Source organism: Diabrotica virgifera, chromosome 5 (assembly GCF_917563875.1).
Source record: "Diabrotica virgifera virgifera chromosome 5, PGI_DIABVI_V3a".
In the NCBI taxonomy this organism is placed as follows: Eukaryota; Metazoa; Arthropoda; class Insecta; order Coleoptera; family Chrysomelidae; genus Diabrotica; species Diabrotica virgifera.
Genome location: NC_065447.1, coordinates 52,766,833 through 52,794,660, shown reverse-complemented (window position 1 = coordinate 52,794,660; position 27,828 = coordinate 52,766,833). Strand labels below are relative to the sequence as shown.

At 33.2% G+C, this 27,828-nt stretch overlaps 1 protein-coding gene across 2 annotated transcripts; it reads left to right on the top strand.

Moving 5' to 3' along the window:
• The first annotated feature begins 235 nt into the window (after nt 1-235).
• LOC126885740 (peritrophin-1-like) lies at nt 236-26,638 on the top strand. 2 transcript variants are annotated; one of them, XM_050652518.1, is made up of 9 exons: nt 236-422; nt 7,604-7,642; nt 8,830-9,015; nt 11,578-11,601; nt 12,337-12,378; nt 13,564-13,746; nt 16,856-16,873; nt 18,216-18,245; nt 25,877-26,638. In XM_050652518.1, the coding sequence occupies exons 1-9, from the start codon at nt 416-418 to the stop codon at nt 26,065-26,067; spliced, it is 720 nt and encodes a 239-aa protein (XP_050508475.1). In that variant the 5' UTR covers nt 236-415; the 3' UTR covers nt 26,068-26,638. The 2 variants fall into 2 exon arrangements, with proteins under 2 accessions (XP_050508475.1, XP_050508476.1); XM_050652519.1 differs by lacking the exon at nt 8,830-9,015 and having other exon boundaries at nt 260-422.
• Nucleotides 26,639-27,828: the final 1,190 nt, after the last annotated feature.

Below are 27,828 nucleotides of genomic sequence, written 5' to 3'. Positions count from 1 at the left end.
GTTTGTAACGTTTGTTATCAATAGGTAAATAAATAAATATTTTGTTCTTATTTTTTCCATCATACTTTACAATACCTAACACATTCCCCTGTTGCGTTTTTGGAGATTATCTTAAGATATAATTCTTCGAAACTATATTAATAAATAATGTCATAGTACTTACAAATAAAGAGTTCGGAAATATATACTTCAGATATACCTACAATAAACAGAAAAAATGTGCTGACGATTAGATTAAAATGCATTATTTTTTTATTCCGGTTTTTAAGTGCCATTGATGATGTTTTGAAAAGCATCTAGTTTTTAGAAGTAGGGATTTTAGTATAAATATCATACTTCTGCTTAATTATTAGTTTAGATACTTACTTGGTTGCTTAATTGTTAACGTAAAAATTTGGTTGCTTACTATCATAAAATGAACCGTAAGTACAATTTAACTTTTGTCAATTGTCATTTCCGTCTACATTATTAATGACGTATTCGCTATTTCTCGTTTTATCAGATTTTTGACGCGTCTTGATTTACTTTTGGTAACTTCTTTTTCTAAGTCTTCTTGCAAAGTCTCTTTGATAACGGGTAAACCTAGAAACGCATGTCAAGGGAAGGCAAGATACTCGATTTGAATCAAAACGAAACCGTCTATTTTTATTTTGTTTTAAGGCGAATAAATATCAGTAAAAATCTGTGTGTGTTGTATTTTAAAATGCAGAAAAACTATTTGCGACACAAAATATGGTCAATTATTTTTACGACGTAAATATTTAGTTCGTGTGTTGTATTTCCGAATCCACTTAGCGACAAGTGCATACCCAGCAAACAGACCGACGTGTTAATGACGTGAATTTTGGGTGCATTTGTCACCAATATACGTAAATTGCTTACGTGAATAACTCGTCTTCAATAGACGTGTTATCTACCTTAAATAGCAATAAAATGTTTCGGGAAATTCACGTTGCAAACACGTGTTGATTAACGTATCTTTTAAGGAACGTATATATTAGTTTTCACGTTAAAGATACGTCCTCGGTTCACGTAAATAATTCGACCTTAATTAACTTACGAATCACGTAATTATTATCCTCATATGATATAAATAAAACAAGCATAGTATAAAGTATTAACAATGTATGTATTTATTCAGTAGAATTTAGAGACTTTAAAACATTTGTCTTGTATAATTATTATACAAGATAATGCACCAAAAATGGTACCGACCTAAAGACACATTAAAAAATACGCGAACATAACACAGGTTACTTTTTATTTTGAGGAGGACACTTCTTGTTTTTTCTAATTGCACTTCAACCCTCGAGCAGTGAGGTAAACGTTAATACGAAAGACATTATTATAAATAAACCCGCCTAAAATAAAACGAGGGAAAGAAAGCTCTTCACGTTTCACTTTTTGTTATATTTTTGTTGTAATAGTTGTAGTTGTGAGAAATGAGAAATGTGATATTTGATGAAAATGTGAGAAGCTGATATTAGAGGTTATGATCATCGATTATAAAAATCGATAATGTTTAAATTACAGTTAAACTATTCTACTTACTTTAAATTAGTATTACATATTTTCTTTTTGTTTTTAAATTTCTTCTACTATTAACTAATTGGTCTTACTAAAAATCTATTTAAATACCAGAATAATATAAAAAAAATAATCCTTTCGAAACGTATTATTCGATAAATCGAGTAATTTAGTTTTCGAACCAACTATGTTAGTCACGTGATGGTATTTAAAGGAGGAGAAAGGCTTGGTAGTACGTCATCACCGCGCGCGATTTGAAAATTACACTCAACATTATTTTAGCTCCTGTGATATTTTTAAAGAAAAAAATAGCAAAAATAGCTTTAAATCAAGGTTGGATTCAAATAGTTATGCTAAATGATTTTAAAAGCGAAAGCATAAACTTTTTGTTTAAATATTGGTATTATTTACATTACTTTTACGTGAAATACTTACATCTAATTTTTCGACGTGCATAAAATACAGTGAGTAAAATTCGAGCGATACGTATTTAACCAACACCGTTGTAAAATTTTGTTTTCCAAAATATTTCTCAAAATTTAACCAAAGGAAGTTATTTCTGTTTCGTGATGATTCCGTGAAATAAACGTACCTTTGCGATGTAACCGACATTCACACCTACTATACAAAACATGTACTATATTCGTCATTATGATTTTATATTATTCTAATGTCAAACATGTATATAAAGGAAGCACTAATATATAGGTGAATGATTTGGCACTGAAATACGTTTTTTTCCCGTCATAAATCACCGAGATAAGACGTACTTCGTTGAAATTTTCCGTAAATTTAACGTAATCATCACTAACTGGGCTCAAGTTTGTTTGCTGGGTAATTAAGTCCACACTAACATTACTGTGCGTCGCAAATTTCTTTGAAGTCGACTGAAAAACCGACAGCACGACGGATAGCGTGCGTTGTTCGTCACGAAAATATTTTTGCATTATTCTATGCGGCGCACAGTCCACACCAACAAAATTTTCAGCGCACACGAACAAATTTGCGTCAAATACAGGTACAACATAAATTTTTATTGATGTGGATCCGCCTTTACCCTATACTCCGTATTGAAAGAGTAGAAAATGATGGCGGTTCAGACGGGTAAACTGAGATGCGTTGGTGGAATATTTTCCTAAGCATAGCCCGATTGGTATTTTTATACTTGGGTAAACAGTTTACTTGAGAGACAGTTTACAAAGAGAGAAACTCAACTTATTACGTACAAAAGTGGACAACATCAATCCCAAATAGACTATTTCATGATAAGGAAAGAAGACATACGTAAATGCAAGGACTGCAAGGTAATAGTTAGTGAGACAGTAAGCCAACAACAAGTAAAAAGTGAAACTAAACCAAAATATCGGAGAGGACCACAAAAAATCAAGTGGTGGATGCTAAAAGATGAGAAAGAAGGTCTATTCAGGGAAAGAATAGTAGAGAAAATATGTTGGAACATGAAAGGAAGCCCTACTACAATTTGGAGAAAAATGGCCAGTAGTATATTAGAGAGACTGTTATTGAAATACTGGGGAAAACGTCAGGAAAAAAGTTCGAGGATAAAGAGACTTGGTGGTGGTCAAACGAAGTTCAACGAAAAATAAAAGAGAAGGGAAAATTATATAAAAAGTGGCAAGAAACCAGATCCAACACAGATCTTCAAAACTATATGGTCGCGAAAAAGGAAGCGAAAGGAGCAGTAGCAAAAGCTAAAGCAGAAGCGTATTCAAACCTATACGATCAACTTGATACCAGGGAAGGCGAAACGAAGATATATAAAATAGCCAAACAGAGAGCAAAGAAAGCAAAAGATTTTAATCAGATTAGATGTATCCGAGATGAAAATAATAAAATACTAGCTCACGAAAAGGATGTCAAAAAGAGATGGAGAAAGTACTTTGACAGCTTATTAAATGAAGAATTTGACAGACAGCCTGTGGAGTCAACGGAGACAGTAGCAGCAATGATCACCAAAATAACAAACGAGGAAGTGGCTCAAGCGCTTCAAAAAATAAAGAAAGGAAAAGCGGTAGGACCAGATGATATTCCCGGGGAAGTATGGAAAGCATTGGGAGAGACCGGAACAAGGTGGCTAGCAGGTTTATTTAATAGAATTATGGAAGTTGGACAAATGCCAGACGAATGGAGAAGCAGTATACTAGTACCTGTCTACAAAAACAAGGGAGATATACAGCAGTATACAAACTACAGGGCTATAAAACTGCTTAGCCACACCATGAAAATATGGGAGAGAGTAATTGATAGACGGATACGTGAAGAGACCGACATATCCGAGAATCAATTTTGCTTTATGCAGGGCAGATCAACAACAGACGCAATTTTCATTATAAGGCAGTTGATGGAAAAATACAGGAGTAAAGAAACAAACGCTCATATGGTATTCATTGATCTTGAGAAAGCATATGATAGAGTCCTCGAGAGATTCTGTGGTGGGCACTCAATAAGAAAGGAGTCCCTGGTGCATATGTAAAGATTGTGAGGGATATTTATGAGGGAGTAACGACTAGTGTTAAGATAGGTGTGGGAGAGGCTGATAAATTTCATGTGAAAGTAGGATTGCACCAAGGCTCGGTGCTTAGTCCGTATTTATTCTCATTAGTTGTGGACCAGATAACAGCGAAACTACAGTGTAACATTCCGTGGTGCTTAATGTATGCTGATGATGTCGTGTTAGTAGGAAATAGTGAAAGAGACTTAGAACAAAAACTGGAACAGTGGACACGAGCTCTGGAGGAAAAAGGTTTAAAACTTAGTAGGACAAAAACAGAGTATTTGGAATGTTCATTTAAAGATGGAGTTACTACAAATAAAATGGTATCTTTGGATTGTGAACTTTAGATTGTAAAAAGCAATAGTTTTAAGTACCTGGGATCGGTATTACAGAGTAATGGAGAAGTAGATGGAGATGTATGCAGTAAAATTAGGGCTGGATGGATGAAGTGGAAGGAAGCGAGTGTTGTGTTGTGTGACAGAAAAGTTCCAATGAAGCTGAAAGGAAAATTCTATAAAACAGTCATAAGATCGGCTATGATGTACGGAACTGAATGTTGGGCAGTGAAAAAGAAAGAGGAACAACGAATGCATGTGGCGGAGATGAGAATGCTTAGATGGATGAGTGGAGTGACAAGAAAGGATAAAATTAAAAATGAGTATATTAGGGGAAGTCTAGGTGTGGCACCAATTAATGCCAAAATGAGAGAGCATAGGTTGAGATGGTTTGGTCATGTTCAACGTCGAGACGTTAATCATCCAATACGAAGAGTAGCTGAAGTGCAGATTCCTGGAAGGAGTAGGAGAGGAAGACCAAAGAAGACGTGGGGGAGACGATTAGGGAGGACATGTTGGTACATGGGATTAATATTGTTATGACCCAGGATAGAATTGTGTAGATAAATGCAATTAGGGAAGCCGACCCCGCATAGGGATAAGGCAAAGAGAATGATAATGAAACAGTTTACTTGAATCGTTATGACACTCATTTCTTCTTTTTTTTGCTGATTCTATGTACGTGTGCTTCGATCTATGTGTACTTTCTGATAATCAGCTCGAGTATTATTATCTTTGAATTCTTCCTTTTGTTATCTTTGTTATCTTCTTTCTTTTATTATCATTGAATTTCATATTAGATTTGTATCTCTGCTTGAGTTAAATCGTTTGTGAAATATATTTTTAGCTTGTGTATTCTTAATTCTCCTTTGTTTAGCGGGCGATTTTCATAATTTTCTTTCTGTTTTCATAAGACATCGTGTTGTTAAATATAGAAGTAGGTATTAGGTACGTATTTGTCTTACATCTTAATTTTTCTATTAATTGAAACTCTTACATTCTAAATATACAGGGCCGTCGAGACAGATGAGCGGGCCCCGGTAAGAAGTGAAGAGCCGGCCCCGGCAAGTGAAGAGCGAAAAAAATTGTTTAATTTTTATATAAATAAAATTATCAATAATAAATAATACAAAACATTTCAAATATAACTGTTATTATAATAGAAAAATATATTTACCTTACCTATAGATGTACAACATAGACTTTTATTAAGAATTTCTGTTATCTCGTTCTCTTATAGTGTTTTACAATTACAAACCACTATTTAGACAGTTTCAATGCAAGACTAGAAGTATTATTTTCTAATTTTTTGTGTTACCATTGTTTAGTAATTGTAAATCATGATTTCGGAGCGCTCCTCGTAACATTTAATGGTAGGGGAGCAAAGTATGCTAAATGTGCAGTCACTCGAGCCCTTTGGGGACCTATTGGGTTGTGATTATTAGGTCCTAAAACCAAAAAAAGTTAAATAAAATTTTCCATTTTAGTGGGCGCTTTCCATTTTTTTAATTTAATTTTCCATTTCCAACAATCGTTTTTTCCGATTATAACTCCATCTATCCATAATTCGAAAAAATGTTTCGAATAAAAGTTGCTTATTTTTACGCAAAGAATCCAAATCTGCAATAAAAAATGGGGCTCCCATTTAAGATTTTAAAGTAACCCCCACCCCACTTCCGTGGTGGGTCGTGTTTGGTACCATTCGATAGATTTTTCAAACATATTGAATAAGTGTATTTTGCAGTTTTTCGATCTGATGTTTATTTTGCGAAATATCGCGGGATTTGTATATACAATTTTAATATCGTGGCTGCGCGACCTGAGAGAATGGTACGGATGTACAGCTGGTTCCTTAAAAAACTGATACTACTCTTAGTAAGATTTGATCATTTTGAGCAGTGTATGATTGGTCTGACATTATATTATATTTATTATGACAGACAAATAAATAATAAACAAACAAACAGCCATTTTTTGAGGTTGAACCAACGGGTTGAACCCAAGTTGAACCACGGTTCTTAGACATTGAACAGAATAAGTTATCTGACAAATTTTAAGATTTGGCAGTGACAGTGACAGCATGTAAATAAAAAGTATTTATCTTTCAAAATACACTGCTCAATTTTCTACAAAATACGCTTTAAGAGTCGTATCAGTTTTTTTGGAACCAACTGTACCTACATCAAAGGAACTTTTCAGAGCAGCCGTCTCCAAAGTCCGAATAGCTATGATAATTGCCGACCTCCGTCGCGGAGATGGCACTTGAAGAAGAAGATAATAGAAGAGTTAAAAATATTACTGGCCGTCTCCATCCATCCAATGTCACTACAGCCCAAACCGGGCCTTGGCCTCCTTCAGAAAGCTTCTCCAATTATTTCGATATACTGCTGTTCTTTCCCATGAACGCGTTCTTAGGAGGTTTTTGGCATTCTCATCTATTTTGTCTTCCCATCTATTTTTTGGTCTCCCAACAGTTATTTTTCCTTACATTTTTGCATTTAGCAATTTTCTGGAAATTCTGTTCTCATGCTTGCGGACCACATGCCCCGTCCACCGTAGTCTCTGCTGTTTAATGTAGTGTGCTAGTATTGGTTCGCTATATTGTTCGTATATCTCTTTATTACACCTAATTGGCCAGTTGTTATTGGGCCCAGTATCCTATGTACGTAATATTTTTCTTCACATGTCTAATGCATTGGCAGATTTCTGTCACAACCCATATTTCACACCCATAACTTACTATGGGCCTGATTATTGTCTTATAGATCCGGAGTATTGTTTTCCGGTGTACGCCTCGCTATTTAAATATGTGGCCATCGCGAAATAGGCTTTATTTACCAGCATAAGCCTTCTATTTTTCGGTTCTTCTTCATTGTTTGCGATCAGGTCCATTCCCAAGTACGTAAATCTATTCACATGTTTTATATTCGTCTATTGCGCTGGTCTATTTGAGCTAATTTGTATGAGTAGTTTTATTTTGTTTGTATCATATTTATTGCTAGCCCTACAGCTTCTATACTCTGTTTCAACTCAACGTAGATTTCTACCGCCGCATTCATTGTTCTACTCATTATGTTTATATCATCTGCGTATGCTGCTAATTGCTAATTTCTGGCCGTCTACCGTCCAGAAATAAAAAAGAAGTGGTAGTTATTCCTGTTTAGGTTTCAACAATAATAAATTAAGTACTTACTTATATACGTTACTAATAGGTACCTGTATTTTTCAGATTTCCTCACACTGTGCATTATTGGACTAGCTGCTAGTAGTAAGTGTTTTTTCGAGTAATAACAAAAAATTTAGATCGCATGTATGTATATTGTATATCCAAAAAAATTTTAATATCTTATACTTTTATACTTAAAGTATAATTTTTCTTGGACTGATGTATGATTTCACTAATTTTGTGCGACTTTTGCCATATTTCCGGTCATAACTTTTTAACCGGAAATGATATCAAAACCATAACTAAATATTGATGATTGATATATCACAATATGTACCTACTATTTCTGCGACTATAATGTGGTACTTCCAATTACACCTTTTTAACCGGAAGTGGTATAAAAACCGGAAATATATATATTAATTTTCGCCTTGCTAAGGCTCGTCGAGTACTATATATTGTTCGTACTATTTCGGCGATTTTAAAACAATACTTTGAGTTGCTACTATGGAAAAGTCCGAGGTTAAATTGCTCACCTTTAATACCATAGGCCTGGATCCCGCGTACCAAAAAAAAGTTGATTAATAGCAAGCTGAAAATATGTTAATAGCTTATAACTGTGTCTAGTCGGACAAACTTTAATGTACGGGAACACTGGAACAGGGGAAGTTTTAATTGTGGAACAGTTTAAAAATTTGTAACGTCAGATTACGAAAACGTCCCATGTATTTTGTCGGACAGAACATTCAATTGATTTGTTACCCTTTCACTAAACTCTCATGCAAAAATCAGACTGCTATTAGGTTTCCTACTAACCAACACGATTCCTGTCATTTGACATGTTCTTCGTGTTCCACTCATCAAAATGCCCAGTTGGTGATAAACGCCAGTCTGATTATAGCATGAGAGTTTAATGAAATGGTAACAAATCAATTGGAAGTTCTGTCCGACAAAATACATGGAACGTTTTCGTAGTCTGACGTTCCAAATTTTTAACCTGCTCACCATTAAAACTTCCCATGTTCCAGTGTTCCCATACATCATAGTTTGTCCGACTAGACACTGTTAAGCTATTAACAAATTTTCAGCTTACTATTAGTCAACTTTTTTTTGGTACGTGGGATCCAGGTCTACCATTTTTGAATCATAAGCTCCTACTCGACGCCTCATTTGTTCTTTTAGTAATATATATTTTTTAGAAGTTTATATTTTTTGTTTTCGTCTTGCTAAGGCACGTAGAATAATGTACTGATTGTAGTATTTCATATTTTTTATTTTGTTGTACCTAGCTGCTGTATTAGCTGATTTTGAATGTCCTAAACCTGGAAATGAGGCAACCTTCTGGCCAGATCCAGTTAATTGCTCCGAATATATTGAGTGCTTTGCTGGAAAGGCAAGTATAATGGAATGTCCACCAGATCTATGGTGGAATCAAGAAAAACAATATTGTGATTATAAATCGAATGTCGACTGCAGTGAGTATGAAAATATATTCAAAATAACATCTTAAAAAATTTTAAACTTCTTTTGAGGTAGAGTTATGTTTTTGCTATTTTTTTCGTCAGATCCTTCATTGTCTACTCAGGTTTTGTTTTAAGGACACAATATTTGTATATAAGAAAAGTGTTCTAATATTTCGAAGCCAAACGTCTTCTTCTTTTTAAATTGTTACTAGTAGTTTATCCTGATGCAAAGAACTGATCTGTTTTTCTTATATTATCAAAAGTTTGAAGGAAAATTATCAGTTATAATAGGCCTAGTAGGCCTATGGCCTGATGTAGGTACTATTCTTTTCCACCTTCTTTTGACAGCCGCTTTTCTTTCCCAATTCGTTAAGTTAATCTTCTGATATCTTCTTTAACTCCGTTACTCCATCGTGACCTCGGTCTTCCTCTTCGCCTTGTCCCTGCCAATACACTAGATATTATCATTCTGGGAATTTTAGACGGAATCATTCTCTGCACATGGCCCAACCATCTAAGTCTGTGACTTAATTACCTACTGCTAATATGTAAGGATCTTATTCATTGTCCATTTAAGTTTTTCCCACCAAAGTATTTTCCGCTCCCAAACTAATAACAACTCTTGGTGTTTTTTTGTTTTGACCCATTATCGGCATTATTACGGTCTTGTAGGTTCTTAGTTTTGCTCTTCGAGATATATTTTGTTGCTTCTTAATAAACCATTGAGAGCATATATAGCACGGTTGCCCACCATAATTCTTTTCTGTACTTCTTCACACTTTAGAATATCTTGTGAAGAGTTCTTAAGTAGGTACTCAAATCTTTCAACTTCTTCGAATTTATATTATGTTCCCTTCGCTGGTGTCATTGATATGTATTGCACCCGAACGAACTGCTTATTTGTGCATTCCACATACTTTGTTTTTGCTTCATTTATATACAATCCTTTGGTTGCTGCCCTCTCTTCGAGTTTCACGACTGTTTCCATCAGTTCTATTTTGCTTTTAGCTAAGATTATTGTATGCTTTGATAATTGTGACAATCAACCGTATTTCCTTTTTTGTGATTAGGGCATAGTATTTCTTCTTGCTTCTGTCCATTCCTCAGGCAGTATTTCTTGTTTCCATATAATATCTTTAATTAGCTTCTGGATTTTATCTACTAACTGATTTCCTGCAAATTTAATCATTTCAGCCGTTATGCAGTCGCTTCCTGGGGTTTTATTCATTTTTACATTCTCGATGTTATTCTGAAATTTGCTTAAAGTCGGAGCCTGCTCTTCAATTTACTAAATCCATTGCTTCCTCGTTATTATCGTCTGTCTGTTCAGGTCCATTTAGAAGCTATCAAAGTACTACTTCCAGTGTTCTAATATCTCTGGTTCTCCCATAATCATTTCTCTATTCTTATCTTTATAATGTACAGTTTTCGGCTGGTGTCCTCGTTTGTTATTTTTATCCCTTGGTACAGGTTCCTAATTTGATTATGTTTATAGCTTTTCTCTATATTTTTCAACTTAGCTTCATACCCACATAACAATGATGCTTATATAATATATAAGCAGCATTTTTATTTTGATGTGCACATAATAACTAAATATATTACTTATATTTTATATTTTATACTTACTTTTTACGTAATATTGTAGAATGTAATAACTACATTCTCATATGCAATTAGAATATGTAAATATAATATATTAGTAGAACCTAGGATGAGATTGGGTGATGTAGAAAACATACTTCTGAGAAATATATAGCACATCCTTGGAATATTCTTCCCATATACTAAAAATATGTGCGATAGTACATTCTAAGTATATAAATAGAAGGTATATAGCACTTCCTTGGAATATTCTTCCCATATACTAAAAATATGTGCGATAGTACATTCTAAGTACATAACTAGAAGGTATATAGCACTTCCTTCGAATATTCTTCCCATATACTAAAAATATGTGCGATAGTACATTCTAAGTATATAAATAGAAGGTTTATAGCACCTCCTTAGAACCTTCAAAAAGTATGTTCTTGATATATACTAAAAAGAAGTGCGGTAGTACATTCTAAGTATATACATAGAACGTTTAAGTACTGTAATGTAGTATATACTTAGTATCTTCTCTGCACATTCGCAATGGTAATTACGGATATTCTCAGTATATACTTTTTCTGAAAAATATGTTCTATGAATCTACTAGGAACATGAAATTGTTATGTGGGTAATGCTTCTCTTTTTTCTCGTAGTATTTTTTAGGTTTTATTTCTTTAGTCAATGTAATTTTCCCACGCTTCTCTTTTTCCTTGAATTATCATTTTTAATCATAGTCTGGTCCGTTCTTCCAATCCTTGTTTACATTCTTCATCAAACCATTATTTTTGTTTTTTCTTTGTGTTGTCATTGGTGCTGGAAATATTTGCTGCTTCTTTAATTACATCTTCTAATATTCCCGACATTCATTCTACATTCCTTTCACCCATTATGCTCTCTAATTTGTTGTTAATAATTTGTTCATACAACCATACATTTTTGTTGTTTAGTTAGATCTGCTAATTACATACTTTCTTTTTTCAGAAATCGATCCATCAGCTCCAACAGGTAAGTTAATATTTCCTAAGATGAGTGTAATTGCTTCCTTTTAGATTTTTTCTTAAAGTGCGGGTTATTAGATAACTATTTATATAAAAAAATGTACAAATTATGCATAAATCACGAAAGAATCTTGATTAATAAAACCAGATAAACTCACGTTTAATTTTCGAAAAACTCAAACGATGGTTTGTGTTTTGAGGCAAACAAAATTAACGAGGTCGAGTTGTTCAGAATCGGAAGAGTGGATGTGGTTCTCTAAATCACTTTTACTAGCACATAAACAAAAATAAAATTGGAGAAAAAAATATATGAAATGGTAGTTAAAGAGCTAAACCAGAAATACTGAAGAAATAAAACAAAGAAAACAAGCTAACAAAAATTATGATACTTTATCTGTAGCTATCAATTTCATATATTAATTTGTTTGTGATGTAGTATAAAAACGAAGTCATAAAAAAAATAAAATGGTACGACAGAAATTAAAAAAAAATGGATCTGGGCTTCAATCTTAGATCCAGAACAATAATAATCGAATGTTTGACTATTAGAACAAACCTTCTTTTCACAGCGGTTGTCAAAAGTTTGTATAAATTTGTATAAGTTTGTATAAAACGGAGAACATCCATCTCCATAAGTGGAAAGCAAATGTAACAATTTCGTCGATTATAAATTGATCCATTTTATTTAGTGAAAATCAAAATGAATTTTATATTATGAGTATATTTTAATTTTTTATTTCAGAGGCTCCACGTACAAGAGCTACACAGGCTACTCGACCATCAGGTAATATATGAACAAATTTAATAATAAAAGATATTTTTTACACATTTTTAAGAGCGTAGGCGCAAATATTTTACGGATATCCCTACTTTTTCTTTCTTTGCACGGAAAATTTCGTGTAGTAAAATTCTCACTGGTATGGAGATGTAAACATTACTTGACAATGACATTGTCATTATTAACTTAGAGATGGCTTTTGAATGTTCTTGGATAAGTGTTACTTGTATAATCGCTTAAGTTATTAATTCAGTTAATTAATATGATTAATTTTTCACTAACTATGTATTCAGTGATTACAATAATTTATATACTATACAATAAAAACTAATATCTAATTGAGAAAAAAGAAAAGTGGTAAAGTGATTTTATTAATACTATACTGTTACTATGGAACGCTTAGATAAATTTTGAACATCAGAACATCTTTAACAACAAAATACTCACAGAATATATCCTGGTGTATTCTCTGCTTGGATCTTCCATACATAATAAACAATAACTTTTTATTAATTTCACGTCTTAAATCAATTATTTATCAAATACACTATCAATATTATTTAATAAACAACTCAAAATATTTCTGAAGCCGTGTCAAATATTTAGTAGTCTTGTTTGCCACTGTCTTGTCAGCACATTATGTTAGACTGAGTGCGTTGTATGACAAAGATAACGAATGTTTGATTTGGAAAACATCACTACGGACATGGTGTTCATTTTTTTTTCGATCTTGAAAAAACTAATAACTATTTTTGAAAAATTTAAACGCAGAATGAAAGACTAAATTATTACCAAGGGCCGAAATTACCTTAGAATAAATAAAAAGTTTCTTTTGAATGAAATATTTGAAATTAAAAATCATACTAAATTTTCTCTTTTTTTTTTCAGTCCTGTAACTTATTAAAATAAACATATTGAAGTTTTCAGGGACTTTCGGTCCTCGGTAATAACGTAATCTTTCATTCTGCGTTTAAATTTTTCAAAAATACTAATTAGTTTTCTCAAGATTCCAAAAAAAATAAATGCATTTAAATATTGGAGCCGAAAGTTTGCGCCTATCCCCTTAAGCAAAATTCCTGGATTTTTTTTATATCTTACACTTAATAGTAATGTATAAGATAAAGAAAAGTAAAAAGTACATATTACTTACATTTAACAATGAAATGTTTTTTAAGAATGGTATTTTTGTAGATTTTACGCCAGATCCTAATTGTCCTTATCCCTCTGACATAATCACATACGATTACGTTCCTGGTAATTGCTCAGAATATTACGAATGTGATCACGGACTCAGATATCTTGAAAAATGTCCAGCTAATAGATTATGGAATCATATTAAAAACTACTGTGATTTCCCTGACGAAGTTGACTGCAGTAAGTATTCGTTAAAAATATTTGTTTCTTTTTTTAATCTGAATAATAAAACTTGCATTACATTTAACACTACTGGAAGACTAGAATATCTAATCTGCTTAGCAGATGCCGCCACGGCATCCATGCCCTCATGTTATTTCGTTGTGAACCGATATCGGCGGCCAGAATTTTAGTGGTTCAGAGAGAATCAAATATATATACACTCTCTAAAGCAGTGTGGTCCAACCTTTTAGACGTTACGGGCCGTATTAAATTTGAAATTATTATGAAGGGCCAGAGAACTCGACTCGTTCAAAAAAAGTTTTTTTTTTTAAATAATATACAAATGAAATATTATTTACAAGTATTTTATTATGGTTTACAATTTACATGTTATGTTTAAAATTTAACATAAAATAAAAAATCAATGGGATATTTGAGGCAAGGGTTTATCCTCTACTAACTTTTGCACATCTATATCTATGCTAGTCCTAGTTCTAATACACGCTTCCAGAGAATCGTTTTCCATGCGATTACGTGTTTTAGATTTAATATGCTTCAAAGCAGAAAATGTACTTTCACATATATACGTACTACCATAACTATATACTACCATAACTATATACATATATACTACCAAACATTGAATAGGTATAGTTTCAACGCAAAGTTACGAAGTTTAGGGAAACGATCCTTGGAGACCAACTTCCAAAAGGTACTAATGTCTTCATTTTTCTTTGCGTGAAAAAACGAATCGGACTGTAGTTCGCACAGCTCTAATTGGTATTCTGCTGATTGGTTCTGGATGTTGACTCCCATTGGATTGTTAAAAAGCTCAAGATCTGGTTTTAGTGCATCAAATTCCGAAAATCTTTCATCGAATTCTCTTTTTATTTCTGTAAGAACTTTTGCAAACCTCGAGAAATCGACCATGGTTTCTTCTTGATTTATTTCGAAACACGCAGGAAAATGTGTGAGGTCGTTTATTTTCATGCAGTTCTCGAAAAGATCAAGTTTTTTGGAAAATGTCTCAATTTGACCAACCAACTGTGATACTGTCTTATTTTTCCCCTGTAGTTGTAGGTTTAATGTGTTCAAGTGAGAGGTAATGTCTGTTAGAAATGCCAGTTCATGAAGAAATGTTTTGTTCTTAAGCTTTGTTATAAATACGTCCGTGTTAATAACAATTTCCGTTTCAAAAAACAGTAAGATCTCTTTTCTTAAAGAAAAAAATTTTCTAAGGCATTTACCTGCACTCAACCAGCGTATCTCTGAATTTAGGGGGACGTTTTTATATCCAGTATTTAATTCCTCCAAGAAAGAGATGAATTTTCGGTGTCGCTGAGCTCTGTTTCCTCCTCTTAGCTGTTTACTATCTGCACTACAGTTTTCATAGTATCGTTGATTTTAATTATCTTTCCGCAGAGAGCCTCGTGATGGATAATGCAATGAAACATAACACAGTTAACACCATTTTCCCGCAAAAGTCCAGCCAATCCCGTTATGCGTCCCGTCATTGGTTTTGCTCCGTCGGCGTCGGTGCAAACGCAAGAGCACTTTTGAAAACCGCCTATATTTTTCACAGCGTCACTAACTGCTTCAAATATATTTATACCTTTGGTCCCGTCTTCCATGTGGTGCAGTTTTAGAAGTTCCTCAGTTTCACAAAAATTTTCACTGATGCATCTAACAAAAATTAATAGCTGATTTTTGTCAGTACCTAATATTAACAGATTCGTCCAGGGCTAAGGAGTAGTACAAACAATCACGAACTGTGTCGACCATTTTTTTAAATACATGAGTATTCAGCTCATCAACTCTTCTAGATACAGTTTGATGGGAAACTGAAACACATTCAAAATTTTTGGCCATCTTTTCATCTCCAAAGGATCGCGCCATTTTAACGGCACACCGCTTGATCATTTCTCCATCTCTAAATGCTTTTTTACTTTTGACAAGCTCTAAACATACTTCATATGATGCTGTTAAGCTTGATGATTGAACAGCTGTCGGTTTTGTAAACAGAGATTTTTGTTTATTCAATTTAGCTTTAAGTTCTTTTACAAGAGTATTGCGAGCTTCACCTTGATATTTGTCGTATTTTGTTTTGTGCTGGGTTTCATAATGCCTACTAATATTGTATTCTTTTGATACCGCGAGTACTTGACAACAAGTAATGCACTCAGGTTTGCCTTTATGCCTTTTAATTCGATGAAGAAATATTGATTTTCCCATTTTCCTTGGAACGTACGATTCTCTTCGAAAATTTTGCGTTTTTTGGCACTACTCATTCTGAATTTAACATTCAATTTATTCGCCACTGTTAATTCAACACGACACGTGCAGCTGACTGAAGCTAACTGCCCGCTCATCGGGAGTGGGTGTTCAAGGTTAACTACTTTCTTAAGATTACGAAAAGTTAGACAGAGTTGGAACAGGTAAAAGTTATCAATGGCAATACTTTTGAAATGTGTTTGAGGGGCGCATGCGGCTCGCCTGGGTGAGGTTGGACCATACTGCTCTAAAGAAACCCTAAGATGGGTTGAAACTAGTTAGAGTGCTTTTGGCGCTCTCTGAACTAACTAAAATAAGACGGCTCTTGTTTCGATTCACAACGAAATGATTATTTATTATTTTTATTAGTTCTACTCCTAATCTGAGTATTGGGAACTAATCTTTATTGGAATTCTACCGTGCTGGACAGGCGGGAAGTGAGATGCAACCTGATAGATCTTCCTCGGTCTTCTTAGCTCCGGCAATTCGTTGGCTTGCAAATTTTAGAAGCCACGAATGGTGTAACCAGAAGATTAGTTCTAATAAAGTTTTCATTTTGATATTGTTAATATTAAAAGTAAAACTTTCATTCGTCTTTAGCAGATGCCGCTACGGCATCCATGCCATCATGTTATTTTGTTGTGAGCCGATACCGGCGGCCCGAATTGTAGTGGTTCCGAGAGAATCAAATACGCACTCTCTGAAAAAACCCTAAAAAGGGTTTAAACTAATTACTACTACTCTGAAATACTAAAATAAGCCGGCTCTTGTTTCGATTCACAACTAAATGTTTATTATTATTTATTACTTCACTAATGTATAAAAAACTAGTAATAATCATTTATTTTTTTTTCAGGTCGTGCTCCAGTAGCAAGTAAGTCTTACTATCTATTTGTTTCACAGTTAATTCAGGTTAAAAATATCGAACAGCTTGGGTATTAGTGCACCCTATGTAACCCACAGCTGAATCTTATGTTTTTTGGGTCCACAGTATTGCCATACTGTTTTCTTTATTTCTTTCATAATTTCAATCAATGTTAAATGTAACTACAAGAATAATAGAATAATTTTATAATAACGTTTACTCCTCCGTCCTTATAGCAGGTAGAATCACAAATGAGGTGTCAAATGAAAGCTTATACTCCAAGGATGGTACAAAAGGTGGAAATTCGGGTTTTAGAAATGCGACCAGAAGTACTGTGTTAAAGTCACTGGAATAGTACAATACTGGTATAGTGACGGAGGAGTTATATTCGCGGTCGGACAGATAGTCGCACGGATAGACAGCCTCAAATTTCTCACCTTTAGTACCATCCTCGGTTTATAAACTTTCATTTGACACCTCATTTGTTGTTCTACCTGGTATAGTGACGAGGGAATTATATTCGCGGTCAGACGGACAGACGGACAGACAGCCTAGGTTAAATTTCTCACCTTTAGTACAATCCTTGGATTATAAGCTTTCATTTGACACCTCATTTGTCATTCTACCTGATATAATGACGGAGGAGTTGAGTTTACAAACAGACAGACAAGACGGACGGACTGACAGACGGACGTGGATAATTCAACGTTTTCACATTTTTTCAAAATTGGTGAAAACGACAACATAATAAACTTTACTTAATTGGTGTTTCAAAACTACTTATTTTTTACACATTACACAATATTACAAGGTTTCTAGCAAATTAAACTTCACAATGATTTAAAATAATCAAGTAAAAACCTATCTATACATAACATATTAGAACATACCTAAAATACACAAATGATACATTTCACACACAAATATAATATCACAAAAAATTGTAATGTGATAGTATGAAAAAATAGAGGATACGGCAACGGTGTTACATGTCATGCTCGGATCCAATGCCAAAATCTACACAACATATTAAGGGTGCACTAATATCCAAGCTATCCAAAATATCTGTAGTACCGGTGATTGATTTAACCCATATTAATATTTCAATCAACAGTAGTACCTTCTCCCCTAGCTATGGGTACGACTAGCTCTATATTTCAGCGTTGAAAGTACCCGTTGTACTCTTGTTTTTTTATATAATTTTAAAATATAAACAACTAGTAATTAACTTCAGTTTTTGCATCATATTTAAATTTAAAAGATCTAGTAATTATAATAAATATTAATATTTTAACTAAATCATAACATTATACTGTATTTTCATTAATAATTTTAAATCTTCTTTTTATAGCAACCACACCTGGACCTTCTACTGCCCCAAGTAAGTAAAATTTGGAATAGTAGTTTTACTTTACGGCATAAAATGGTTGACAAATATATTTAACAATATACAGAGAGGATCTAAATTATGGAATAAATTCATTTTCTCTAAAATGGACGACTTTGAAGAAAAATTCTGAAACAGATCGATTTTTATTTTTAAATTACAATTGTTTGGCGTATATTTCATACTTGTGACGTCATACATCTGAGCGTGATGACGTAATCAATGATTTTTAAATGGGAATAGAGGTCGTGTGGCATCTCATTTGAAAGGGTGTTCAATTCTTTATTCGGTAATATAAACGATAATATCAATATTTATGCAGGGTGATAAAAAAAAATAATTTTTGAATTAAATTAATTGAAGCAAACAGAAGAATTTATATGATTTATTAACTCAAAATACATTGTACTACTGTCAGTAAATAGAAAAAAATATTTATTTCACAAATAAACATTTCTTTTCGCTTAATTTAAATCACAAACAGCCTCCCACCCACCTCTTAGCAGTTTGAACATTTAATTTAAGCGAAAAGCAATGTTTATTTGCCAAATCAACATTTTTTTTTCTATTTTCTGACGGTGATCGAATGTATTTTGAGTTAAATAAATTGCATACATTCTTCTTTTTTCGTCAATTAATTTAATTAAAAAATTATTATTTTGGCCACCCTGTATAAATAATGATATTACCTAATGTTTATATTACTGTATAGAGAATTGAACACCCTTTCAAATGAGGTGCCACACGACCCCTATTCCCATTTAAAAAAATCATCGATTACGTCACCACGCTCAGGTGGATGACGTAACTAGTATGAAATATATGCGAAAACATTGTAATTTGAAAATAAAAATCTCAACCTATTTCGGGATTTTTCTCTAAAGTCGTCCATTTTAGAGAAAATGAATTTATTCCATAATTTAGATCTTCTCTCTATATGTGGCACAGGCATAATTCTCCAAAAATGGATAGAAACAAATCTTTATGAGCCATTTACTTAAAACATTTCTAAAGGTGATTCACAAAAGAATGTATTCGCGGTGTGCAAGTACTTGGAAGGGAAACGAGAAACGACCGTGCGCGAGTCGCGGAGAAATATTGCAACTATCTTAAATAATTCATATTGTCAATTGAAATTGTCAAATTGACGTATATTTCATACCTTCTGTCATTGAGGCAGAAAAATTATACATTGCTCCACAATATTGATATGATATGCAATTATTATATAAAGGTAAATTTAATTAATTGTATTTTGCTTGCAGTACTTCATTTTAATAACTAATTTTATTTACTACATACAATTGTTTACTGTTTCATAACATAACCTGAATCTTATTTTTTCTTATTATTTTTTTGGACTATGGCCTTGACAATTATCCAGTAACCAGGACTAATATAATTGGCCAATATAATTAAAAGTGCGAATATAAGTACAGAGCGTAGAAATAGGGGTCGCTTTGCCGAATTTGCACGGTCCCAATACAAAGTGCGAGGAACAACTAACAAAAACACAATTCGGATTTCGTGATGCTCTGGGAACACGGGAGGCCCTTTTTGCTGTACAAATGCTATTTCAGAGATGCAGGGATGTAAATTGTGAGATATACGTATGCTTTATAGATTACCAGAAAGCATTTGACAGAGTAAAACATGACAAATTAATAACTCTAATGCAAGAAATTGGAACTGAAAACAAAGATTTGAGAATTATCAGAAACATTTATTACAATCAAACTGCCAAAATCAAATTAGAAGATCAGTTAACTGATAAAATTGCAATAGAACGAGGGGTACGACAGGGCTGTATATTATCTCCACTACTATTGAATATTTATTCTGAATGGGTATTTAAGGAAGCTTTAGACGGTTGTGCGAAAGGGATATTAATAAACGGTGAATGGTTGAATAACATTAGATATATGCAGGGGACATCATAGATTTTGCCGATAAAATGAATGATTTACAGATATTAATAAATTGCATAACAGAAGTCAACAACAGATACGGACTAGCTCTTAAGATAAAGAAGACAAAATTTATGACAATTAGTAAAAAAACAATGCTAAACGCTCAACTTACAATCAACTTATGTACAATCAACCAACAGAGTCGAGCAATATACATATCTGGGCACCAATTTAAATGGCCAATGGGACCACTCAACGGAAATTAAACAGCGAATAATAAAAGCAAAAGCAGCATTCGTTAGAGTGAGACCCATTTTCAACAGTCGAGACATATCATTAAAAACAAAATACCGTCTATTGAAATGCTACATATTCACAATTCTGTCCTACGGAATGGAAGCGTGGACACTAGCTGTTGCATCTATGAATCGGCTTTAAGCTTTCGATATGTGGTGTTACAGGCGCATCTTACGTATATCATGGGTTGACCGAATTACTAATGTGCAAGTCCTGCGTAGAATGGGGAAAGGGTAAGAAATTCTCATGACCATCAAAACTAAAAAATTAGAATACCTAGAATATGTAATGAGAAATCAAGAACGTTACGGCCTTCTCCAAATAATTCTCCAAGGGAAGGTAAAAGGTAATAGAGCACCGGGAAGAAGACACATTTTCTGGCTTCACAATTTACGAAAGTAGTATAACACGACTACCACTGAACTGTTTCGCGCTGCGGTAAACAAAGTCACGATAGCCATGATGGTCGCCAACATCCGAATCGGATAGGCACTTTAAGAAGAAGATACTTTGATTTTACTTTGTAATTTTACGTTGTAATAGGGACTCTTTAAACACTTATAAATAATAACAAAGGACTACCGTCTGAGATATACATTGTATACTACCATTCTAGTGATTGAGAATTCCATGGGTACAAAAAGTTACTAACAATGAGGTAAAGCACGACCAAATTCACTTTGTATTTCTGATTGGAATGCGCACTGCTGTTGACGTTCGGTTTCTCCATATTTTCTGAATCTTTGAAGTTATACTTCTTTAGGCGCGATTGAGGGTGACATTTTATTAATCTGCGCGCATGCGCACACAGACAGTATGGAGTTCGTTACTAAATGTTTTAATTTATGTATGTATCAGTCCAGAAAAGGTGTGGAGAGGATATATTAGTGTTTTTAAATATATTTTTCTACAAACGTGTTAAAAATGCTACTTTCAAGCACCAGTGCTTTAAAAATTATAAGGCACTGCAGTTAAAAGTGATTTGTCAAATTGTGAACCGTCAAAATATTTATATTTCATTTATTAACATTAATATTAATAATACAACTTGCGCAATTTGAAAAAGGTGGTTTAAAAGTTTTTTTTTTAAATTTAATTTAAACTGTATTATTGCATTTTTAACACGTTTGTAGGAAAAAAAAACTATTAAAATTTGTTAGAATATACAAAAATAAAAGTAGATGTTATTCTATAGTTGTTACGATTTACGTATTGACAGTATAGGCAGTTTTGATGTAATGTCAAGAAAAATATAAAAATGGAATGTCAGTCAAGTTCAAGTAAAAGTTTTTGTAGGTATTGTCCTGTAATTGAGAATGAATAAATTATAATTGTTGATATATAAGACGTTTGTAGAAAAAAATATTGTATGATATAGATGTTAAAAAGTACATTTTTAAGGCACTCATGTGAATTGCAGAATGAGCGAAGCGAATCTTTCACATACGTGCCTTAAAATTGTGCTTTTAACATTTATATCATAAATAACCATTATCATAATTTTTGTGTATTTGGACTTGCCTACCTCGGGAATAAGATAATAAGTAATATTTAAAGTATTTTATAATTCACTTCGTATGTTTGTCACTATGTCTGAGAAATCTTGTAGCCCGTATAAACAAAAGGGTATAGCTCAGTGGTAGAGCGTTGGGCTGGAGATCAAGAGGTCCCCGGTTCAAATCCTGTTGTTTTCTAATCTTTTTTTTAATTTTTGGTATTGTTTTTATAAAAATTTTTGGAAAGTAGGAAGTAAAAATTGATTTAATCTTCAAATAAAATACAAATAAACTGTCCGAAAGTATATTTATTTCATTGAAATCATATTTAGAAGTATAACTTCTTACGTGCGTACAAAGTACACACACATTCTTTTTTATTTTAGTGCCGTGCAGATATCTTACTTGGCGAGACGTTACCAAAATAAAATTCAGAAAATTTGGAAAAGCCGAACGTCAACACCAGTGCGCATCCAAATCTCAAGTAAACAGTGAATTTGGACGTACGTTACTTCGACGTATGAGCAAAAAAAAGCAATACTCAGACTAATCAAAGAAAAAATAATAGAATACTTGGGCCACGTGTTGGGAGGTGAAAGATATGAATTATTGCGAATCATATTGGAAGGTAAAGTACACGGAAAAAGATCAGTAAGAAGACGCCAGAACTCGTAGCTGAAAGACTGAGAAGATGGTTTATCCGCTCAACCGCAGAAATTTTTCATGCATCAGTTTGAAAGGAGACGGCGCAATAGGAAGAAGATTATATCGACCCACGAAATAAAATTACGTTTAGCGTAGCAGTTAATATAAAAATATCCCAAAAAACATTTCTGAACCATATTGTTGAGTGAAAATTTATTAAAAAAAAGACTGTTTTCACTTTAATGGCATATAAAACAACATAATGCTATTCTACATCCCACCAGAATGAAAACAATGGGAACCTTCTCTGGTTACACCTCCGAGGCTTCTACAATTTGCAAGCCATACGGATGCTGAGACTAAGGAAGATGAGGGAATTCTACAATTTACAATTCACTTCCCATCTGCTCAGCGCGGTAAAGTTCCAACGAGAATGGTCCCTTCATACTCCAATCAGAGTACATGTAAATCAAAAATGAATAACCATTTTCAATTTCGTTGCAAAACGAAAATACAGCCGAACCATATTCTAGTCCAATCAAAGAGTGCAGCAAGCACCTCTACCGGTTTCGAAACTTATTAGTCTCTCATCAGGAGGCACATATGCTGCTCTCTCCGATCCAACTAAAACAAACCCCAGCGTGCAGTCCCGGATTGCAACGAACAAAATGGCATAGATGCCCTAGCGGCAACTGCTAGCAAAAAGACTAAGTTTTCACTCTAATGGCATATAAAACAACTACATCCCATTGTTTTATATGTCATTAGAGTGAAAACTTAGTCTTTTTGCTAGCAGTTGCCGCTAGGGCATCTACGCCATTTTGTTCGTTGCAATCCGGGACTGCACGCTGGGGTTTGTTTTGGTTGGATCGGAGAGAGCAGCATAATATGTGCCTCCTGATGAGGGACTAATAAGTTTCGAAACCGGTAGAGGTGCTTGCTGCACTCTCTGATTGGACTAGAATATGGTTCGGCTGTATTTTCGTTTTGCAACGAAATTGAAAATGGTTATTCATTTTTGATTTACATTTACTCTGATTGGAGTACGAAGGGAACCATTCTCGTTGGAACTTTACCGCGCTGAGCAGATGGGACGTGAATTTGTAAATTGTAGAATTCCCTCATCTTCCTTAGTCTCAGCATCCGTATGGCTTGCAAATTGTAGAAGCCTCGGAGGTGTAACCAGATCCGGGACTGCACGCTGGGGTTTGTTTTGGTTGGATCGGAGAGAGCAGCATATTAGACCAGTAAGGATCTGTGAAAAAACGTCTATTTTTGGATGTGAGAGGTGGCATTCGGATTTTTGCAGATAAAGTTAGGTGACACCTTCAGTAATAATAATTGACTTATGCTCCTTCTCAAATATGCCCGGAACATTAATAAAAAATTAAAATATTTAAAAATTTCGAAAAACGTCGATTTTTTTCTGCTTTCTTTGCTTATAACTTTAAAACGATTCGTTTTGGAACAAAGTCGTAGAGAAATAAAATAAAGATAATTGAATTTTGTATGATATACGACTGGTCAAAAATGTTTTAACGTATTACCTTTTCTGCAATATAGCAATAAATACAAAATAAGGGGGCAAAATACGCCTGTTGTTATTCAATGTTTTTAACCACTTTGGTGGCACTTAGAACCTTAGTAATTCGCTTAGGAAATCCTTTGTAACATACTTAAACGGTGTACCAAATTTCATTAAAATCGACCTAATAGATTTTGCATAATAAATTTGCAATGTAAATGGTTTCAAAAAAGTTCAAATTTTTTAAAATCTTTCTGAACAAAAAATAGACCATTTAGAAGTTGGCTAATTTTTTACATATATAGAGGTGCTCTACCTACCTAATACACTTTACAGAATTAAAATCGGATTATTTAAGGGGCCTCAGCAATGTTTTAACTTATAAACAATTTTTTGGCTTATAAACAAATAGCTTTGTTTAATAATAAAAAAATTAATTTTTAGCAATGCAAATAATTAAAACGGGTATAATTTGACTTAAACTTTCAAATGCTGTCAGCAGAATTGCTATTTTATTTTTTAATCAAAAGTTATTCGCGTTCAAAAATTGCAATTTTTCGATTTTTTTAAAGTTCCACTGCGTTTATCTCGAAAACTATGCATCCTTCGAAAAAACTTGTAAGAACATTTTTTGCTTAGAATTACCCAAGAAATACAAAAAAATATATTATTTTGCGAAAAATCGATGTTATGTAATTCCTCAAGTTCTTTGTTCCGGATCTTATCGACATCCGGATCAACTGTTATCCAAAAAAATCGTGTTCTACGGGTCAAAAAATACATAAAAATCTTGGGTAAGTCCATCTAAATAAAGGAGCCCGTAGCACACCCTCCTGACCACAGCAATAATTTGTTTATAAGCCAAAAAACTGTTTACAACTTTAAAACATTGCTGAGGCTGCTTAAATAATCCGATTTCAATTCTGTAAAGTGTATTAGATAGGTGGAGTGCTTCTTTATATGTAAAAAACTGACAAATCTTTGTATGTTCTAGTTTTTGTTGTGCAAGATTTTAAAAAATTTTAATTTAAAAAAAAAAGTTTAGATTGCAAAATTATTATTCAAAATCTAGTAAGTCAATTTTAATGAAATTTGGTGTACGGTTTTAGCACATTACAAAAATTTTCTAAGCGAATTAGGAAGGTTCCAAGTGTAACCTAAGTGATGGAAAATCACTGAATAAGGACAGACTTGTTTTGCCCCCTTATTTTATATTTATTGCTATTCTGCAGCAAGGGTGATAAATTAAGACATGTTTAACCAATCGCATCTGATAGAAAATTTAATTGTCTTTGTTTTATTCCTATACGACTTTGTTCCAAAATGAATCGTTTTAAAGTTATAAGCAAAAAAAGTAGAAAAAAAAACGAAATTTTTTGAAATTTTTAAATATTTTATTTTTTTTTTATTAATGTTCCGGGTATATTTGAGAAGGAGCATAAATCAATTATTATTAACGAAGTTATCACCTAACTTTATCCGCAAAAATCTAAACGCCACTTCTCACATCCACCTAAAAACAGATCCTTACTGGTCTATATGTGCCTCCTGATGAGAGAATAATAAGTTTCGAAACCGGTAGAGGTGTTTGCTGCACTCTCTGATTGGACTAGAATATGGTTCGGCTGTATTGTCGTTTTGCAACGAGATTGAAAATGGTTATTCATTTTTTCAAAATTTATTCTTATCATAAAATTTTATTTTTCCAGATTTAAAATACAACTTTGTAAACGTATATTATCTTGTTTATAGGTCAAGTTTGTGTTGGCCAAAAAGACGGAACCTTGTTACCAGATGCAGATGATTGCGCCAAATATTACGAATGTCTACGAGGACAGGCTATTGAATTTACTTGCCCAGATGGTACTTTATGGGATCAAGATGAACAAGTTTGCGACTATCCTAGTAGAGTCGATTGCAAAGTAACACCTAAAAGTTTCTAAAGTTGTATTTAGTACTTTTAAGCAATCACTAACTGTTCCTCCAATATTTATTTGAAGCATAGCTTTCTTATCGCAGGATACCGTCGAAGCGATGGACGCGCGAAGGTATGATAAAATAAAAGACGACCGATTGAAACGACTGTAACGACATGTCGCGCCACCCCACACTTCGCGTGATCAGACTAAGGTAAATGCAGTCGCATTCGTGTTTCTTAATAAAATAAAAAAATTAGATAAATTAAATATATTATATAAAATAAATTAAAAAAATTAAATAAATAATTTAAATGAATTGAATTAAATTAAATTACAATAAAATAAAGTAAATTCAATAAAATAAAATAGAACAAAATAAATAAAATTAATTTAAATTACATTAAATAAAAAAAAAAAATAAAGTAAATTCAATTAAATTAAATTAAAAACCCTCCCTCCGTGCGTAGACGATAAGAAAGCTATGGTTCGCATCCTCAGTCACTCTCGGAGTGCCACAGCACGTTATTTATTATTGTATTATAGTATGTATTGTATAATAAAATATATTACCGAGAAATAAATAAATAAACTTGTACTTATGTAGTTTTACATAATCATAGATTACATAAATGAATTTGTGTCATAAAGGACTATAGAAATCTTTATGTTTCCGAAAATGACTCTCTCAAAGTATTCTCAAGCTCAGCGAATCAACTACACACACCTAATAAAACCAGTTTATAGTAAAATACAGAAATCATTCACAGATTCTTGTGATCAGATACAGTCAACTCCCGTTTATCCGTGGAGTTGGGTGGCACGGTTGTCGCGAATAACGAAAATCGCGGATAAGCCGTAAATGGAAGTCAAATACATAAATCTCACAATAAAACACTGAAAAACGTTTGTTTTCTATACTTCCATAAAATTTATTACAACTATGTTATTACTACAGCTGTTTCGGCAAAGTGCCTTTCTCAAGTGATATATTTTACAATGTGTTTGTCTTTTTAAGTCTTTAACTGAAGAGGTTGAGGAGTGGGGAGCTGTTTGTCTCGAGTTGGTCATTCAGAATTATATCTGTATTTTTCAATTTATTAATTTCCATTGATTCTAAAAGTGATAGCTTAAGGCCTTTATTTTGAATATGTAGAATTTGAAACTCTTCATTGAAAGAATGATTATGATCTAGAAGGTGAAGTGCGTATGTAGAAGTGTCTGTTTTTCTATTGTTGAAAGCCCTTTTGTGTTCTGCTATCCGTTTGTCAAAAGTTCTGCCAGTTTGACCGATGTAAGTTTTCGGACAGTCACCACAAGTTAGTTTGTACAAACCACTCTGTAGTTGCTTTCTCTTTCGGCTTTTATTGTTTTTAATATGTTTGCTTAAGTTGTTGTTAGTTCTGAAAGCTGGTGTTATTCCTTTCTTTTTTATGTATCTGGCTATTTTTGTTGTTATTTTGCCAGTATATGTGAGAGAGCAGAAGGTACTGGGTTTTTTCTGTGGTGGTGGATACACTAATTTCAAGGCTTTCTTATGGAGTTTTTGGTTTAAAATGTTGTTAACTGTTTGTTCGTTATAGCCATTGTTTACTGCTATTTTACTGCAAAATCTATTACCGATGTAGGTAGTGAAACTAATAATTCCTGTTATAAAGAAAACCAAATAGCCGTTTCAATTAAAAATAAATCAATAAAACATGACATAATATTTACAAAAGCAGACAAAGGTAACACTACTATTGCTATCGATAAAAGTGACTATAATAACAAAACAATAGAATTTTT

Bases quoted from the DNA above. Each gene is read 5' to 3' on its own strand.
- LOC126885740 (XM_050652518.1), top strand. The intron at 7,643-8,829 runs GTAAGTGTTTTT...TGTTGTACCTAG, and splicing joins TATTGGACTAGCTGCTAGTA to CTGCTGTATTAGCTGATTTT. The intron at 12,379-13,563 runs GTAATATATGAA...GTATTTTTGTAG, and splicing joins ACAGGCTACTCGACCATCAG to ATTTTACGCCAGATCCTAAT.